The 16884-nt window shown below is 58.8% G+C and overlaps 1 protein-coding gene across 1 annotated transcript in view; it reads right to left on the bottom strand.

Moving 5' to 3' along the window:
• The window catches only part of LOC102758601 (G protein-coupled receptor kinase 5), a 104113-nt gene that overhangs the window by 8949 nt on the left and 78280 nt on the right, over positions 1 to 16884 (bottom strand). The window contains exons 5-8 of the mRNA XM_015572476.1: positions 10635 to 10735; positions 8602 to 8694; positions 4252 to 4315; positions 3250 to 3390 (exon numbers count right to left, since the gene is read on the bottom strand). Coding sequence (XP_015427962.1) covers positions 3250 to 3390; positions 4252 to 4315; positions 8602 to 8694; positions 10635 to 10735 — 399 coding nt within the window. The remainder of the gene's footprint in view (positions 1 to 3249; positions 3391 to 4251; positions 4316 to 8601; positions 8695 to 10634; positions 10736 to 16884) is intronic.

Genomic DNA, 16884 nt, shown 5'->3' with positions numbered 1-16884 from the left:
CCTTAGTTTGCCCACGGCTGTCTTAGGCGATCCCTGTGAAAGGGACCTTTGACCCCCAAAGGGGTCGCGACCCACAGGTTGAGAACCGCTGTTCTAGCTCCTTGCGGAGGGAGACCAGTGCCTGAGGCTCTGTGGATGGGGGCTTGGTGGGGGGAGGGGCAGGGTTGGGTCTGGGGCAAAGGACACTTCACCGAGGGGCTGGCACACAGGGAATCTGGCCGCCATAAACGTGGTGCAAACACAGGGACCACGGGGTCACGTCTGAGGAAAGGCAGAGTGCGCCGAGGGCGAGAGCTCTGGGAGCTGTGCTCTGCGTCCCCGTTGCACACCTGTCCAAGTGACCCCGAGGACTGGCTCCGGGAGGAGCGCGTGGGGACAGCCCGCCAGGGGCAGAGGACGGGGCACCGTCGAGGAAGGTCCAGGTCTAACCCTTTCCCTGAGCGGGACCCACCATCACCAGCCCCAAGAGCCAGCCCTGCCCCTGGGGGCTCCATGGGCAGCCTGGAGGAGGTGACCTGGGGTCACTATTGAAAGGGGCTAGTGACACAGAGGCTCACGGCCAAAATGATGACCGCCACTTCCCACACAGCACGTCACCCCGGCGGTGGGGACAGCCGGGATGAGACAGAGACCACATCTCTGTCCCTTGAGTGTCACCTTATAAAGCCACCCCCTCTGGGGAGTGGCGGAGGCCCTGGGCCGATGGCCTCCCTCGCCTCATGCACAGCTGGTAGGAGTTTAACTGGGCGACCTGCGTGGAGAGCCCGTTGGGAACAGCTACCAAATGGAAAACGCACACACCCTCTGACACAGCCATTCCTTAGCCAAGGAATGCAGCCTCTGGACACGTCCACAGAGCCATGCCAGGGGTGCTCAGGGCGGACACACAGCCTCTGGACACGTCCACAGAGCTATTCCAGGGGTGTTCAGAGGCGGACACAGCCTCCGGACACGTCCACAGAGCTATGCCAGGGGTGCTTGGGGCAGACACATAGCCTCTGGACACGTCCACAGAGCTATGCCAGGGGTACTCGGGGCAGACACACAGCCGATGGACACGTCCACAGAGCAATGCCAGGGGTGCTCGGGGGCGGACACACAGCCTCCGGACACGTCCACAGAGCTATGCCAGGGGTGCTCGGGGGCGGACACACAGCCTCCGGACACGTCCACAGAGCTATGCCAGGGGTGCTCAGGGGCGGACACACAGCCTCCAGACACGTCCACAGAGCTATGCCAGGGGTGCTCGGGGCAGAAGTGCAGGCTCCGGACACGTCCACAGGGCCATGCCAGGGGTGCTCAGGGCGGACACACAGCCTCCCGACACGTCCACAGAGCTCTGCCAGGGGTGCTCGGGGCAGAAGTGCAGGCTCCGGACACGTCCACAGGGCCACGCCAGGGGTGCTCAGGGCGGACACACAGCCTCCCGACACGTCCACAGAGCTCTGCCAGGGGTGCTCGGGGCAGAAGTGCAGGCTCCGGACACGTCCACAGGGCCACGCCAGGGGTGCTCAGGGCGGACACACAGCCTCCCGACACGTCCACAGAGCTCTGCCAGGGGTGCTCGGGGCAGAAGTGCAGGCTCCGGACACGTCCACAGGGCCACGCCAGGGGTGCTCAGGGCGGACACACAGCCTCCCGACACGTCCACAGAGCTCTGCCAGGGGTGCTCGGGGCAGAAGTGCAGGCTCCGGACACGTCCACAGGGCCACGCCAGGGGTGCTCAGGGCGGACACACAGCCTCCCGACACGTCCACAGAGCTCTGCCAGGGGTGCTCGGGGCAGAAGTGCAGGCTCCGGACACGTCCACAGGGCCACGCCAGGGGTGCTCAGGGCGGACACACAGCCTCCCGACACGTCCACAGAGCTCTGCCAGGGGTGCTCGGGGCAGAAGTGCAGGCTCCGGACACGTCCACAGGGCCACGCCAGGGGTGCTCAGGGGCAGCCACAGCCTCTGGACACGTCCACAGAGCCATGCCCGGGGTGCTCGGGGCGGACGCGCAGCCTCGTCTGCAGCGGCTTCACCCCCGGATGCGCCCTCCCTGTGGGGGTCAGCCCCACAGGCCAGGGGTCACTTTCCCATGTCTCAAGTGAAGGGGGCACAGTTTTTGTGTTGTTTTTTAAAGGTGCAGCTATAAGTCTGGATTTTTTTTTTTTTTAAGATCTACATTTTAAGGGGAAGAAAAGATTGCAGCATAAGATGCCTAGTGAGATCCCATTGGCTAAAAGTAATGAATCCAACATGTTGGAACGGTTCCTCAGAGAGGGAGCCGTCTGTTTTTCTTTTGTCTCCATCTCTGCTGTTGGAATTTTTACCTTGTGCACATATTGTTTTTTATGGTGACAAGTGGTGGACATTTAGAGCTGACCGTATGTCCACGTGCTCCTCCACATCTCCCCGCAGCTGGCCCGTGCCCTGCAGGGACCAGCTCTGGCCCACGGGCTGTGGGCGGCAGGTGGGACCGTCCCCCACGCCCCTGCGCACTTCCGTTATTCTGGATGGGGCAGCTGCAGGGAGGAGGAGGGGGGCCCGATCTGACCGGACTCCATGTGAGTGACAGACCATCTTGGTTGGCCCGGCCAGCGTGGCTCAGTGGTTGGGTGTCGACCTCTGAACCAGGAGGTTGTGGTTCAATTCCCGGTCAGGGCACAGGCCCGGATTTCAGGCTCAATCCCCAGTGGAGGGAGTGCAGGAAGCAACCGATCAATGATTCTCTCTCATCATTGATGTTTCTGTCTTTTCCTCTCCTTTCTTCTCCACAAATATAAAGATACAAAAAAATAAAAAAAGAACGGCTTGGTTGTTTTCAGCTGCAGCGAGTCGGGGTCTATTTGTTACTGCAGCAGAGCAAAGCCTAGACTGGGGAGCACAGCAGATGCGCGCATGATGGCGCCTCTGAGGATACCGACACTGAGGTGTCCGCCGGGAGGAAACCGGCCTCCAGGGGTCTGTGGACACGAAGCTCCCAGAGGGGCCCCGGGCAGTGTACAAGGTGGTCCTGCAGGACAGAGGCCTCGGTCCCACACACAGGGGGGCCAGGCCTGCTCTGTGACAGGACGACGTCGGCCACCCGGGCCCAGAGGCATTGGGATGCAGGGGGGCCTGGCTGCCTCTCGGCCGGTATTCCTCCCGCTGCATCCCATCTCCCTGGCGATGGGGAGCTGCCACACTGGAGGGCCACCCGCTTCCCAAGGGACAGAAGCCCCGGTCACCAGCAGGTGGCCCGTCACTCAGCCCTGGACACTCACCACAAACGGGCTGTTGACCTTCTCCAGGATCTGCTTCTCGTTGAGGGCCATGGACTCCCCTTTCCTCTTCTTGATCCTCTTCTTCTCCAAGCGCTTGCAGGCGTACATCTTCCCCGTGGCCCGAACCTGGCAGGCACAGACCTGCGGAGCAAGGAGGAACCACTGGTGAGGGACACGGCAGGCCTGCTCAGCGCCTCCGTGGCCAGGACGCTGGGCCCAGGGGTCGGGAACGGATGGAGCCAGAGCCGGCCGGGCCTGGCCTTGGACCACGGCTGCCCCGGGCCACACCCTTGAGATCTGGCTCCCCTGTCACCTCGCCCTCCCTCCTCGGGCCCTGGGATGGAGCCCAGCCTTGGAGGTGCAGAATGCGCCATTTTCAGCAACGCGTAGATGCTGCCGAGACTTGAGGTCCGTCCCTCTCTCAGAGGCAACTACATTTCCTGTCCTCAGTTCCACCCACTGGGCACGTTCAAGTGCCGGCCTCAGGCGGAAGATGCTTGTTGGGGACCAGGGACAGGAGACCCCTGAGAACCCCGAGTGTATGAGAGAGGAACGGGAAACGGGGCATTTGGGTTCTCGTCTTCGTTCTGCCCCTTGTGGCCGGGTCCCCTCACCATTCGGAACCTCCGCTTCCTCACCCCCAAGTGAGAGTCACAGGCTGGCCCCCTCTTGGGAAGCTCAGACAGGGAACAACAGCCCATAAAGCAGTGTCACCTGGCCCCTCGTGTCCTCACTTCTCTCTCCAAACAGCCAAGAGCAGCACCCATTTCTCCTCCCTGGACCTGAACCTGGGGCGGCCTCACCCCCAGCCCCAGACAGCGAGGGCTGCTCCGCACCCTGCTACCCCCTGCAGACACACCTGGCCCTCCCAAAGGCCCTGGTCCCGCGCTCTCCACCACAGGGCCTAGGACGCAGCCAACATGGGAACACCAGGCAGATAGAAGGGACAGGAAAGGGGACTGGAGTGCAGGAGCTGTCACCTGAAATGGGGTGCTCACTCACCTCCCCGAAGCCCCCCTTCCCCAGCACTCGGTACTGCCTGAAGGTGTTTTTGGTTATCGGTTGCCTGAAAAAAAGCAAGAATCATGGTGTTAAGATGCACAACCATATGCAACAGACAGCGGCAGCACCTGACTCGGGCGGTGCAAGGCACAGCTCCATGCCCCGGGGACCCCAGAAATGATCGTTGCCAAGGGGCCCCTCATGGGCTTGCTCTTGTTCAAGTCCTAGGCCACCTGCCCGCAGCCCTGCAGCCTGGGAGGCAAGCAGGAAGGCAGAAGGCGCAAAACATGTGAGGCAAAGCAACTTCAAGGGACGCTCCCTGTGGTTTCCCCTCTCTCCCGAATGCCAGTCCCATGGCTCAGCTCTGAAGGAAGCTGTGAGCTGGGTGCAGGGAGAGGGGAGGGGCCCAGAGCCACAGAGGCTCAGTGTCCCCTGGAGGGCATGACGGAGACCTGCCCTCCCTGCCCCTGCACATCCCAGCCAGCCCAGCATCTAGCTCAGCCCGCCCAGCATCTAGCTCAGCCCGCCCAGCATCTAGTTCAGCCCAGCATCTAGCTCAGCCAGCCCAGCATCTAGCTCAGCCCAGCATCCAGCTCAGCCCAGCATCTAGCTCAGCCCGCACAGCAGGATGGCGCACTTCCAACCTCTCCACCTCCCAGGGCCCCTTTGCTGTCCCCCCTAGAGCTCCAACACTGCAAGATCCCGTCTGCCAGCGGGGAATCTATGAAGTCATAGTCGCGTCGTGTCTCCCGACTCCCCGTTTTAATTAGCCAAAGCCAACCTCTGACTGTGAGGCAGGGCGGGGAGTAAAGACCAGATGGTCCTCTGGTTGCTTCGAAGAACCCCGGGGTTTGGGTAGCTTGTGCTTTTCACCGCTGGCCTGTGTGGCTGTGAATAATCAGCTTGCTTTCTCCCCTTAAACCTTTTTTCAGCTTTACTGAGGTATGACTGACAGTGTACAACTTGATGTTTTGATATATACATTGTGGAATGATCACTGCAATCAAGCTAATTAATATTCTATTACCTTAGTTCCCTCTTCCTCCCTCTCCTTCTGTTGAGAACACTTAAGATCTACCCTCCTAGCAGATTTCAAGCACACAATACAGTATTTGTTAACTAGGGTCACCACGCTGTCCGTTCGACCCCCCACAACGTACTCATCCTGCAAAACTGAAACTTTTTCACCCTTTGACCAACATCTCCCCATTTCTCCTCCCCTCACCACCCCTGGCAACCAGCATTCTACTCTCTGCTTCTATACATCTGACTATTTTCGGTTCCACATATCGGTGAGGTCGTGTGCTATCTGTCTTTCAGAGTCTGGCTTAGTTCACTGAGCAAGCATCTTCCAGATGGATCCACGTTGTCACAAAAGGGCAAGGTCTCCTTTTCCAAGGCTGAGTAACATTCCACGGTGTGTGCACACCACACGTTACTCCCGTGTGCACTGTGGCATTTCTCATAACAGCCGAGATATGGAAATAATCTAAATGTCCGTCAACTGGTCGGTGAGTAACAAACAGTCCACTTTACAATGTTAACACTGGCTCTTGGAACCAGAACTGGGTTGGTTTGTTAAAAAAAAAACTTTTTAAAAATTGATTTCAGAGAGGAAAGGAGAGGGAGAGAGAAACACCAATGATGACAGAGAATCATTGACCAGCTGTCTCCTGCCCCACGCTGGAGATCGAGCCTGCAACCCGGGCATGTACCCTGACTGGGAATCGAACCATGAGCTCCTGGTTCATAGGTCGATGCTCAACCCCTGATCCATGCCAGCCAGGCCAGAACTCTTTCTGAGCAACTCCCACTCCCACCCCAAGAGTCCTGGCCAGGGTTGAGGTTGGCAGGAGACTGAATTGGGCCAACGACCTGGGTCGGCTCAAAAAAGACAATGAGCAGCCAGCAGCTCCTGAATGAATCTTCCAGGAAAACTCTTCTGGCTGCTGGGTCCTGGAGAGGACTTGGGTTTTACCGGAAATCCGGTCCCTGTTCTCACAGGGTGTCCCCGAGACCCAGGGCGCTCCCGGCATTCACGTGCTGTGCCTCACCCTCCCTGGCATGTCGTTGGGCAGCGGGGTCCCCGTCGGCAGCACAGGGCTGCCCCTCCATCCCTCTGTCTCTCTACTCTGCAGGAGCGGCCAGGGCCCGGAGCTCCCTGCCAGGCGCTTCACCCGCTATCGCCCGGGAGCGTGTCCTACAGCCGCCCTCGAAACCACATGAAGGCGTCCAGGCCCAACCGTTAATGATACATGGAGAACAGACAGCCGAGTGACATTACCGCAGCGCTCCTCTGCTGGGGGGAATAAGTGGAATACAATTTCCAGGGAATTTCTTGGTTAACCTTGGGAGGGAAAAAAGATCCCTTTAATATTTTAACAGTATCGCCCTAAGGGGCCACGGTCTTGGTAGCGGGTGGGGAGGGAAGCAGAGGGTTGTCAGTCATTTAGGACATTTCTAGGCCAGCATCCTGACATACTGGCTTCAACGACTTAGTGCAAGGGCTTAGCTTCTCCGATTTAAAAAGTCCATTTCTCCGTCTCCTGTGCTTGGTGCAGACAAGAAAAATGAAAGTCAGTGGCCGCAACTAAAGGATCCCATTGGAACGGGGGTGCCGGGTAGAAGGAATTGAGTGAGGGACCTGGAGTTCAGGTTCCAGCCTCGCCAGGTTCTTGCTGTGTGACCCAGGGCCAATCCATGAACCTCTCTGTGGCCTGCATCTTCAGTAAAACGGAGTTATTGAAAGGCACTTGCATCCAAAGGCTTCTGAAGGCTGCTGTGTGTCAGACTGTGTGTCTCTATGGTAACAGTTCCCACTACTTGAAGCACCTTGTACATGGACTCATGCAGTCCTCACACCTGCCTTGGTCGGCGAGATGATTACCGTCTCCATTCTGCAGGCGAGAGCTCTCAGGCTTTGAGAGGCAGAATGAGCTGCCCACGGTCACGGCTGCTAAGTGGTGGGGTTGGAACTGGAGTCCAGCAGGAGCCCACGTTCGGTGTCCTGGTCCCACACTGCAGCTCTGGGGAAAGTGGGTGCAGATCGGGGCCTGTGTTACACCGCCCAGGCTTCCGGAAGTGGGGTGGGGCTCGATGGATACATCCCACTGCTGCCCACGAGGGTCAGCTGCTCCTCCCCATCCCAGACGTGCGAGGAAGCCGTCACGCTGACGCTGACACTGATGATCTCGGGGTGACCACAACTGTGTCAGGAGTTTACTCCTGAGGCCAAATGGCGGACCTCTGGTGAGTATGCACCTTGTCCTGGGCACATCCTGCCAATCTCATCTCCTCCTCGCCCCAAGCCTGCCAGGTGGGCACTGTTATTTTCCCCCCTGAAGGATGAAGCCGAGGCGCGGAGAGGCGAGCAGCCCTCCTGAGGCCCCTCCAGGGGAGGCCGAGCCGGGCTCAGACCCAGGCTGGGGCTCCATGCCCTCGGCAAGATGTGGGGCCGGCCCTCTGTTCCTCCGTCCCTCCTGCAGGTGCAAGGTGAGCAGCGGCAGTCCTGGGCTGACTCCTTCTCACTCTGCTGCCCCGTTGGTGGGGTGGAGAGACACGCTCTCCAGTGGCTGACGGGCAGGTGCTCTCTGGGCATCTGCAGGGCACTTGGCCAGTGAAGGTGTTACTAGACATGCAGAGTCAGGATGGCTCCTTGCTCTACACCCACACGTGCCCAGATGGCATACATGCCAGGCCTCAGGGCACAGGGAAGTCTGGGCTGTGGAACAGGACACCCCCACCGTGTCTACCAGCTCAGTGTGGATTTATTTATTTATTTATTTATTTATTTTTAACTATATTGTTATTGCCTGGCCAGCGTGGCTCAGTGTTGAACCAGGAGGTCACGGTTCGATTCCTGGTCAGGGCACATGCCTGGGTTGTGCGCTTGATCCCCAGTAGGGGGTGTGCAGCCAATCAATGTTTCTTTCTCATCATCGATGTCTCTCTCCCTCTCCCTCTCCCTTCCTCTCTCTGAAATCAATAAAAACGTATTTTTTAAAGAAAGAGGCGATTGGGTAAAACAGGGATGTGCAGCTCATCAGAGGATCTGGCAGCTCTTCACTTGCTGGTGGAGGAAGAATTCCCAAGGACAGAAAGAAAGAACAGGCTGCCAAGCTGCTCTGAGTGCGTGTGCCCGAGTGGGTGAGCGGTGGGTGAGCACACATCAGCAAGCACAGGCAGGGTGCTTCCAGACGAACACACAGGGGAGAGGCAGTTCATCTTATGGGGGCGGTGGGCCCATGGAGGGAACTGGTTCTTATACGACTGCTCAGGTGAAAACCTGCCCCCCTCCCCCCTCCCCACACTGGCACACGCGTGCGTGGGGAGCGCCAGGGCGGCACTCACCTTTCCAACCACTTCCACTGGAGAAAGCGATCAAAATACATGCTGTCCAGGTACTCACGGAAGGGCCCTCCCCGTAGGTAGTCATGGACAGACCTGCTCGGGGGGGACACAGACAGAAACATTCACAATCCTGGTCTCCATCAGATGGGCAGAGCCGTGTCCAGCCGGTTAACGCCCGGCCTCATCCACTCCCAGGCTTTGGAAATGCAGACACGCAGGGGCCAGAGGCCCCGTCATCCTAGCACAGTGATGGCGAACTGTGTCATAGGTGTCATAGGTGACGCATGAACTCATTTTTTTGGTTGATTTTTCTTTGTTAAATGGCATTTAAATATATAAAATAAATATCAAAAATGTAAGTCTTTGTTTTACTATGGTTGCAAATATCAAAAAATTTCTATATGTGTCATGGCACCAGAGTTAAGGTAGGGTTTTTCAAAATGCTGACATGCCGAGCTCAAAAGGTTCGCCATCACTGGGCTAGGAGGTTGCTGGAGACTGCCCAGCTGGCCCCGCCCACAGCCCCGAGCACCTGCCACAGGCACACTTGGCCCGGGGCAGCCATGAGCACTCGGGTGGCATCGGGATTGGGTAAGTGACAAATACTAAACACATGACGCCAGGAACATGTTATGAATGAGAGTGAAGGGAGGTCCCTGGGGTCAGGGAGATCTCTCTGGAGAAGGGACAGGTGCTGAAATGACAACAGAGGCAGACTTAGTTGGGTGCAGGGGAGGGACTCTGAGATAGTGGGTGGTGGGGGCCGAGTAGGGATGTGGCCCTGAGGGCCCAGGCTCTGAACTGGGTCCAGGACCGGCAAAGCCGCAGGGAGATTTCATCCCTGCAGCAGAGTTTACCGGTCACCTGTGGTGGGCCTGGCCCGGGTTGGGGACCTGGCTGCAGGCAGGGACGGGCTGCTTCCCTTTGAAAAGTGGCGATGCTGACCAACCTGGTCCGGCACTTGGGACCCGGGGAACGGAAAGGACATGCACGTTAGCGGCTCAGTCCTGCCAAACCGGAAACCCAGGGCTGATGTGGGGAGTCAGGATGACCACGACCTCAGGGGGACAGCCCAGAGACCTCACCCATTTTCAGACCTGACCCTCGGCCAGTTCTAGGAGGGCAGCAACCAGGCTTGTTCCTGTTCATGGGGGACTCTGCTCGGCACCTAGCATGGGGCTGGCCCCCAGCTGGCTCCCTAGTGTCCGTCCTCATCATCCGCTTCCAGGGCACGGGTGCTGGCTTTCCTGTCCCCCGCCTGCCAGTGAGCTCTGAGAGCCGGGGCTGGGTCCTGCTCACCATGGCACCCCCAGCACCAGGCATGGTGCCAGGCACAGAGAGGGCACCCAGTCGATGTCTGCGGTGCAGAGGCTGAGCAAGGGCACACCGAAGTCCCAGACTCATCCAGCCGTGTGGGTGGCCGGGCTCCAGAGGCCTCTTGGCATGTAGGTATGTGTGCGCGCACACCTGTCAGCTTATGGGGAGCGATGTGTGTGGGCACGTGAACAGGTGTGTGTTAAGCCTTTGTAGTGTAGTGGGGGGTTTGGGGGGAGCTTAATTGGTACAGAGTTGGCACCAACTTATCTCCTGTCCCATGAGGGTCGTTGTATGCCCTGCAGAGGTGATGGGGTGTCAGAGAAGGTACCCCCCTGCAGCAGTGACCCCCCAGCTCGGGTTGGTGGCAGCGGAGGGGCTTGGGGGGCCTGGGAAGGATTTCCAAACCACCTAGACCGGGTCAAATTTTTGCACATTTCTCCGTCTCAACAGCCTGGAGAGCCACCGCTTTCAACACCCTTTGAAGCAGATGTTTTCTTTGGACTCGGCCCCCTGGTATCTTTTTCCCTTCTTAAGGAGTCTACAAATGTCTGGGCGGCTTGGCTGGGGCCCTGGCCACTGCACACCAGCCCCCCGTGCCCAGCGCTCCAGGTGGGAGCTGGGGGCAGCCCTTGTCCAGGCAGCTGTGTGGCTGCCAGAGGCGCCGAGGGTCCGCCATCCGGGCCAGGAGGGAGGGAGGCGGCCGCTGGGGCACTTACTGTGCACAGGCCGAGAAGAGCTCTTTGCAGGGCCTCTGTAGGAGCTTCTCCTCCGTCTGGGAGACCAGGTCCCGACCGACTTGGGCGATGAAAACTGGGGACTGGAGGGAAGAGAAGAGGTGGTCAGTGAGGGGAGGAGCAGGGCGGCTGGGTCAGTGAGGGGACGGTGGTCTTCTCCTTCCACCCATCCCTGGCCCTGGGCAGCCTGCACAGTGTCCCGTGGTGCAGGGAGGTGGCTGGGCCAGAAGGTGGGGCAGGGGCCAGACTTAGGGTCCGCTTTCTGCTCTGCCATGGTCAGTGGGGTGACCTCCTGGAGGTCACATGGCTTCTTTGAGCATCACTGCCCTCGTGTGCAGAACATCGACCATGATGGTCCGTGTCCTGGGTCTGCGGTAGAACCGAATGAGGTGGGAGTGCTCCCGGTGTGAGGAGGTGGGAGTGCTCCCGGTGTGAGGAGCTGTGCATTAAGCCCGGCTCATTAGCAAGCCCCCCTGGGGCTGTCTCCTCGAGGGGCAAACTTGAGATGAACCCCTGCCCAGCCTCAAGGTCACGTACCAAAGGATCTGGAAGGGTAAAGGGCAAGCGAACAGGATGACACAGCAGCGCGGGGAGGGGAGCTCAGCACCTCTATGATTTATAGCTTTGGCACCGACACACCAGGGTGCGAACCCCACATCTGTTACTTGTAGCCGTGGGACCCTGGCCTAACTGCTCAGCCTCAGTGACCAGGAAGATGATCAGAAATACCAGTTTCTCCCAGAAGGAATCAATAAAACCACTAGGTCAAGCCTTGGCCCAGATCCTGGCACGGAGCAGAAACGTGTGCCATGAATGTTCTGTCACTTCATTCTCCTCCTCGTCTAAGCTGCCTGGCCTGAGCATTTCACGTCTGAAGGGCAGCTCCAGCGTCCCACCCGGGAGCAGCAGCCAGCTGGGAAGGCAGCCCCTCCCACACCCACCACTCCCCGCACCAGTCACCCGCCACCAACTGCTCACTCACCAGCTGGGCCCCAAGGTGGGTTTTTAATAAATTACAAGAATAATTAAGAAAATTGCAGGGAGTGGGCTCAGAAAGATGGGGTGTAGACGCATCTTTTCCAAAGATGTTGAGCTAGTAAAGACTTGCTTTCCCTGCCCAGCTCTTGTCACGTGACTGTGGGGCTGACTGTTCTGCTAAGCCCATCGGGAGGCGTCTGGGGGGGTTGATCCTGAGGGTGGAGGCGGAGCTGCCTGGCATGGCCCTGGTGAATGACACCAGTGGCTCATCTTCTGGTCCCCACTGTTCTGAATGCCATGTTCCTTCCTTCCTTCTTCCTCTCCCAGGTCCTGTCCTCTCTGCAGGTCTTCCCCTGTCATGGGGCCTCCCCGCCCTGGATGGGTGGAGCCTCAGGTGTGGGGGGAGCTGCTGTGATGGTAAATGCCCCCCAAACTCCCAGAGCAGACAGAGCCAGTCACACCCCATCCCAGAGCATCTCCCAGATGGTTGCTGTCGCCAACCCTGGTGGTGGTGGCTCCCTCCCACCCTCCGTCCCCACATGGACAACTTAATGCGATGGCAGAAGAGCAACCAGTAGTGTTGGTCTCTGGAGCTCGCTGTTGCTCCTTTTGCAGAAAAGATGCTCGACCAAGAGGCTGGAGCCCCGAGCTCCAGTCCGACCTCTGCCCTTGGCCATCTGGGGCCTCCCCGCCTTCCTTGCAATAGGAAGGGGCTGCCCCAGAGATGACTTTTGGGTCCTTCCAGACTTGGGAATTGATGGTTGAGGGTTTTTTTGCTTCTAATCCTTGGGGAACTTTCTTGGGAATCTGGCAGCTGAGTTTATTGGGGACCAGTAACTCCAGAGCAAGGGACTATCAGCACAGACCCGAGGCCACTGGCACATCTGCTTCAGGAAGCGAGCTGGTGGCTGGGGCAGCCTGGGTCTGAAGGGCCTGGTGGCTGGCCCAGAGCTGGTGGTGGCCGAGATAAGGAGAAGATCCTAACGGGCTGGGGTCATCCGGGAAAGCTTCAGGGAGGATGGGGCAGAGGCAGAGCAGAATTTGGCCTCAGGCCTCCCTCCCCTCATGGTCCCTCCCACCTGCCTTTGAGGACAGCCACCTGGGCTGCCTTCTCAGCCACACCACTCCCATTCTTTGGCACTGGCTGGCAGGGGGCTCTGGGGACACTGCCCACAGTCGAAGCCCAGAGGGGAGTTAATGAGCAGGTAAGAATGTGTTTAGTGTCACAACCAGGGGCTTACATTCAGTCCCTGGCTCGACATGAAGAGATTAAGGATTCCAACCAAACCCCTTTCAAGTGACTCCAGGGAACACCACCTTTGCCAATAAGACGGGAGTGAGAAGCTGCTGGCCAGCTTAAGTCAGAAACGGAAACCCAGACGCCAGGCGTGAAGGAGCAGCAGCTCAGAGGGCATTTCAGGGGGACACTCGCTGTTTGTGTCCCCGGAACCAGAGGGGGCCTGGTCTTTCCGCTCCGGTCAGAGAAGTGAATTTCGGGGGGAGACTGTTAGGAAGGTTCCCGGGGCCTCCACGTAGTGAGTGTGCCCCCTCACGTAAGAAAAGGCTCTGAGGCCTCAGCAACCACAGTCCCCCCCACCCCCTCCCTGGGTCCTTGAAGACAGTTTCAGATCCCTTTCCCTCCTGGTCCCAGGGGCCCTGCGAGGTGGGCTGAAGGTGGGGTGTACCCTACAGGCCAGAGGGGCTCTGGCAGCAATGCCACCTCCCTGCACTGGGGCCCGGGAAGCAGGAGAGCTGGGCTGGGCAGCACATTGGCTCCTTCTACCAGGGACCGTCCCTCTGGAAGGAAGCTGAGGGTCAGGGTGGGCAGGAGGGATGGGCACCATCCTCCTCCGTGTCCAACAGCAAGAGCCTCAAGGTCTTAGGAGTTTACAGGGTGAAAGCAGCCGGAAGGTCTCTGAGACCGTCCCCCGGGTCCTGGGACCCCTCCCCATCAGCAGGGCTTGAAGTGACACTTGTTCTTTGGTCACCAGATGGTCTCCTCAAGGAGCGCCAGCCTGAAGGCTTGGCCTGAAAGGACGCTGTCCCTTTAGGGGCCTAAGTCCTTTGAAATGTGTGGCATGAAGTGTTGGGGCATGGCTTCCGGGCCAGGAGGGCCAGGGTTGGGGTTTCTCTCCCGCTGGAGGCCCCACCTTGAATGCCTGCCTCCCGATGGTTCGGGGCAGCCGAAGCTAACCAGCTGGCCAGCCTCGAAGTGACCAGTCTGCCCAGCTCCACCAGAAGTCCCCCCTGATGACAGTCTTGAGGACCCCAGCTGCTCTTAGGAGGGCTCTGTAGTCAACTCCTGGGAAAGCTTAAGCCAGCAAGGCATGCCTGGGGGACAAGGCCATGCAGCCCCAGGCACTGACCAAAGAGCTCTGTTCCCTCCTGCAGAGAAGAAAGTGACCCCGCCCTCGGACATGTGGCCTCGGCCAGACCTCTGTCATCTCTGCTCCATCAAAGAGGAAACCTCTGCCCTAGCTGGTCTGGCTCAGTGGATAGAGCGTCGGCCTGCGGACTGAAGGGTCCCAGGTTCCATTCCAGTCAAGGGCACATGCCGGGTTGCAGGCTGGATCCCCAGTGCGGGGCATGCAAGAGGCAGCCAATCAGTGATTCTCTCTCATCATTGATGTATCTCTCTAAATAAAAAAATATATATTTTTTTAAAAAATGGAACCCTCTACCATATTCAGGCACAGTATCGACCAGGAATAATTCGGTGCCCTGGGGGCCCCAGGCTCTGCCTGCACCCACCAGGTCATTCCAGCCTCGGCCAGTGTGGCGGTTAGTTCACAAGGTGGCGCTGTTGAGCCCCTTGTGCCAGCGCTTCACTGCACTGACACCCACAGATAGACCAGCCCGTAGGCCTCTAAGACCAGGTGGCACAGAGCACATAATGACCTAGTGACTCATCTCAGGCCTCAGGTGAGGAAATAATGAGAGATCCGTTGGGAGGGAGCCCTGAGGGAGAGGTCGATAATCCTGGGGTCACCCTCGGAGCCTTCTGGAAGCACACACCCTCTACTTGTTCAGAGACTTGGGACTCAAGGCGGTGCAGCGGGAGGAGGAGATCGCAGAGGGCTCTCCTGGAAGACCCCTCAGGACCCAGCTGATGAACCCACGCGGGGCCCAGATGGGGGACTGACAGAAAAGACCCAGGAGGGAAGGACCCCTGCACGGTCACGCCGCTGGCCCATGGCAATCTGGTCACAGAGCCTTTCCCCCACCATCACCGTGCCCTCCAAGGACACACCGTCCTTCTCAGATAGGGTGAGGGGATGTGACGTTGGCCCTGAGGAGCAAGCCCTTCCTGGAGGCCATGGGGCTGGAGAATGAGGTGCAGTGGACTCTGCCTGTTTGGGCAAATGCGATTTGTATAATGCACCCCCACCCCCCCCCCCACTCCCACCCCCACCCCAGGCTAATGGCCACCATATGCTTCGCTTCAACATATGAAAACAGCCCACCGCGGAGCTCCGCGCTCATTAGCAGTGGTTCCATCAGCGAACCAAAGGTCAGCCCAGGAGACTGCCGCTCTATCTCCAGACGCAAGCACTTAGGCCGTAATGATGTGTATATTTTCGTATGTGGGCAGTTGACATTTCCCATGTAAACTATTTGCAATTTCCCAACATGGACAGACGTGGCCTTCAGGAAAAGTGGAGCAGCGGAGAGACAAGGCACTCTGGGAGAAAGAGGGTCCAGGGTCCCCCTTCCTTCCAAACAAGGGGCTGTCCATACCAGGGTGGAGGCAGCTGTTTCTTGAGGGGAGGGGGGCACCTCCATTTCCCCTCCAGCACAGGAACAGGGGAGGGGTTCTCTCACAACATACCCCGCCGCCCACAGACCGGTCACGAGGGGGGTCTGCGTCAGCGGCCGAAAGCTCTGCGCACAGCTGCCAGGGCCTGGCCGTGGGCGAGGGCGGGGTGGGACCCAGGCTCTGGCTGTGAGCGTCTGGGACAGGGACCGGCCCGACAGTCACTATTCCTCGACGTGAGTTTCCCCACAATGTTATACTTCTGTTGCTCCCCAGAACAACCGTAATGGGGGGCTGTTCCCAGCCACCACCAGAGACTCAGCAATGCTGCTGCTCACTCCTGTCTCATCAGGGTCCAGCACAGCGCTTGGCCTCCACTGATGCTCCCCTTACCGGCTCACAGACTGAACGGTCAGCTGTGGACCTGAGACCCCAATCCAGACCGGCCTGGCTCCCAATCCTGCACTCGCCCCACTCGCTCTGCTGGAGTGGATGCTGCTGCTCCTGGCACACAGCAGGAGATCTGTATGCACGTGGAATAAATGTGTGTGCCCGTGCACACTCAGCGGGAGAGAGGCAGGCGGGGAGCACAGGGTCTGTCCATCAGCAGCGCCTTCATGAGGCCATCTGGTCAACCTCCTGCCTTCAGGACAACAGGGACAGTGAGTCCTTTGGGATGGTCTTAGTCACAACAGGCTGGAGTGCCTGTCTCAGGCCGAAACTGTGGGCCAGAGGCTTGGGAGTGGCCAGCGGGGGTCGAGGCGTCTGGTGCCAGGGGTTCCTCAGCCCCTCAGCCCCTCAGCCCAGGGGTTCCTCAGCCATGTCTCAATTTCATTCAATCGTCCCCTGCCCTGCCAACACATTCCTCCTTTGTTTGAGAAACTGGATTCCATGTCTGCCACTTGCTGCCAAGAGTCCAGACTAATTCACCATCTGTAAAACCAGGAGGTGGGCCAGGTGACTAGGAGGACCCTCCAACCAAATGCTACCCAAGCCACCAGGGGCTCCCTCTCCCCTGACTTTCTCTCGCCATCCCCAAGTGGGCTGGTTCCCAGATCCAAGAACTCACTCAGCCCAGCTCAACCGACTCCAGGGACAGGAGCAGCGAAGAAAGCAGGGCCAGCAGGAGAGGGGAAGCGGGGGGCCGTTCCAACCCTAACTCCTGGCTGGAAATGAACCCTGCTTGTCCAATCACAACCAGAAGACAGAGGCGAGCTGACTGAACGGCAGCTTTGGGCGGCGTTTCCGCACTTGAGGGCTGACTCAAGGTCGGCCTGACAGGAAGAGAAAGCGCCATTCTTCAACCTTGTTAATCAAAACCCTCGGTGCCGTGTGGAGAAACCACTGCCGTGCGCTGTGTGCCGTGTCCGTCTGGGGCAGTTCCTCTGTCTGTCCACGGCCGGGCAGCAGACACGAGCCCCAAACAAGAACAGGACCAAAGGGGAAAGGCAGGGTTTTGTTTCCTTGGTCGCCGGGGAAAAGCAAAGCAGCCAAATGCTC

The sequence above is a fragment of the Myotis davidii genome, unplaced genomic scaffold (genome assembly GCF_000327345.1).
Source record: "Myotis davidii unplaced genomic scaffold, ASM32734v1 scaffold72, whole genome shotgun sequence".
NCBI lineage: Eukaryota > Metazoa > Chordata > Mammalia > Chiroptera > Vespertilionidae > Myotis > Myotis davidii.
Note: the sequence above shows the minus strand (reverse complement) of the source record. Positions and strands in the feature narration are given on the sequence as shown.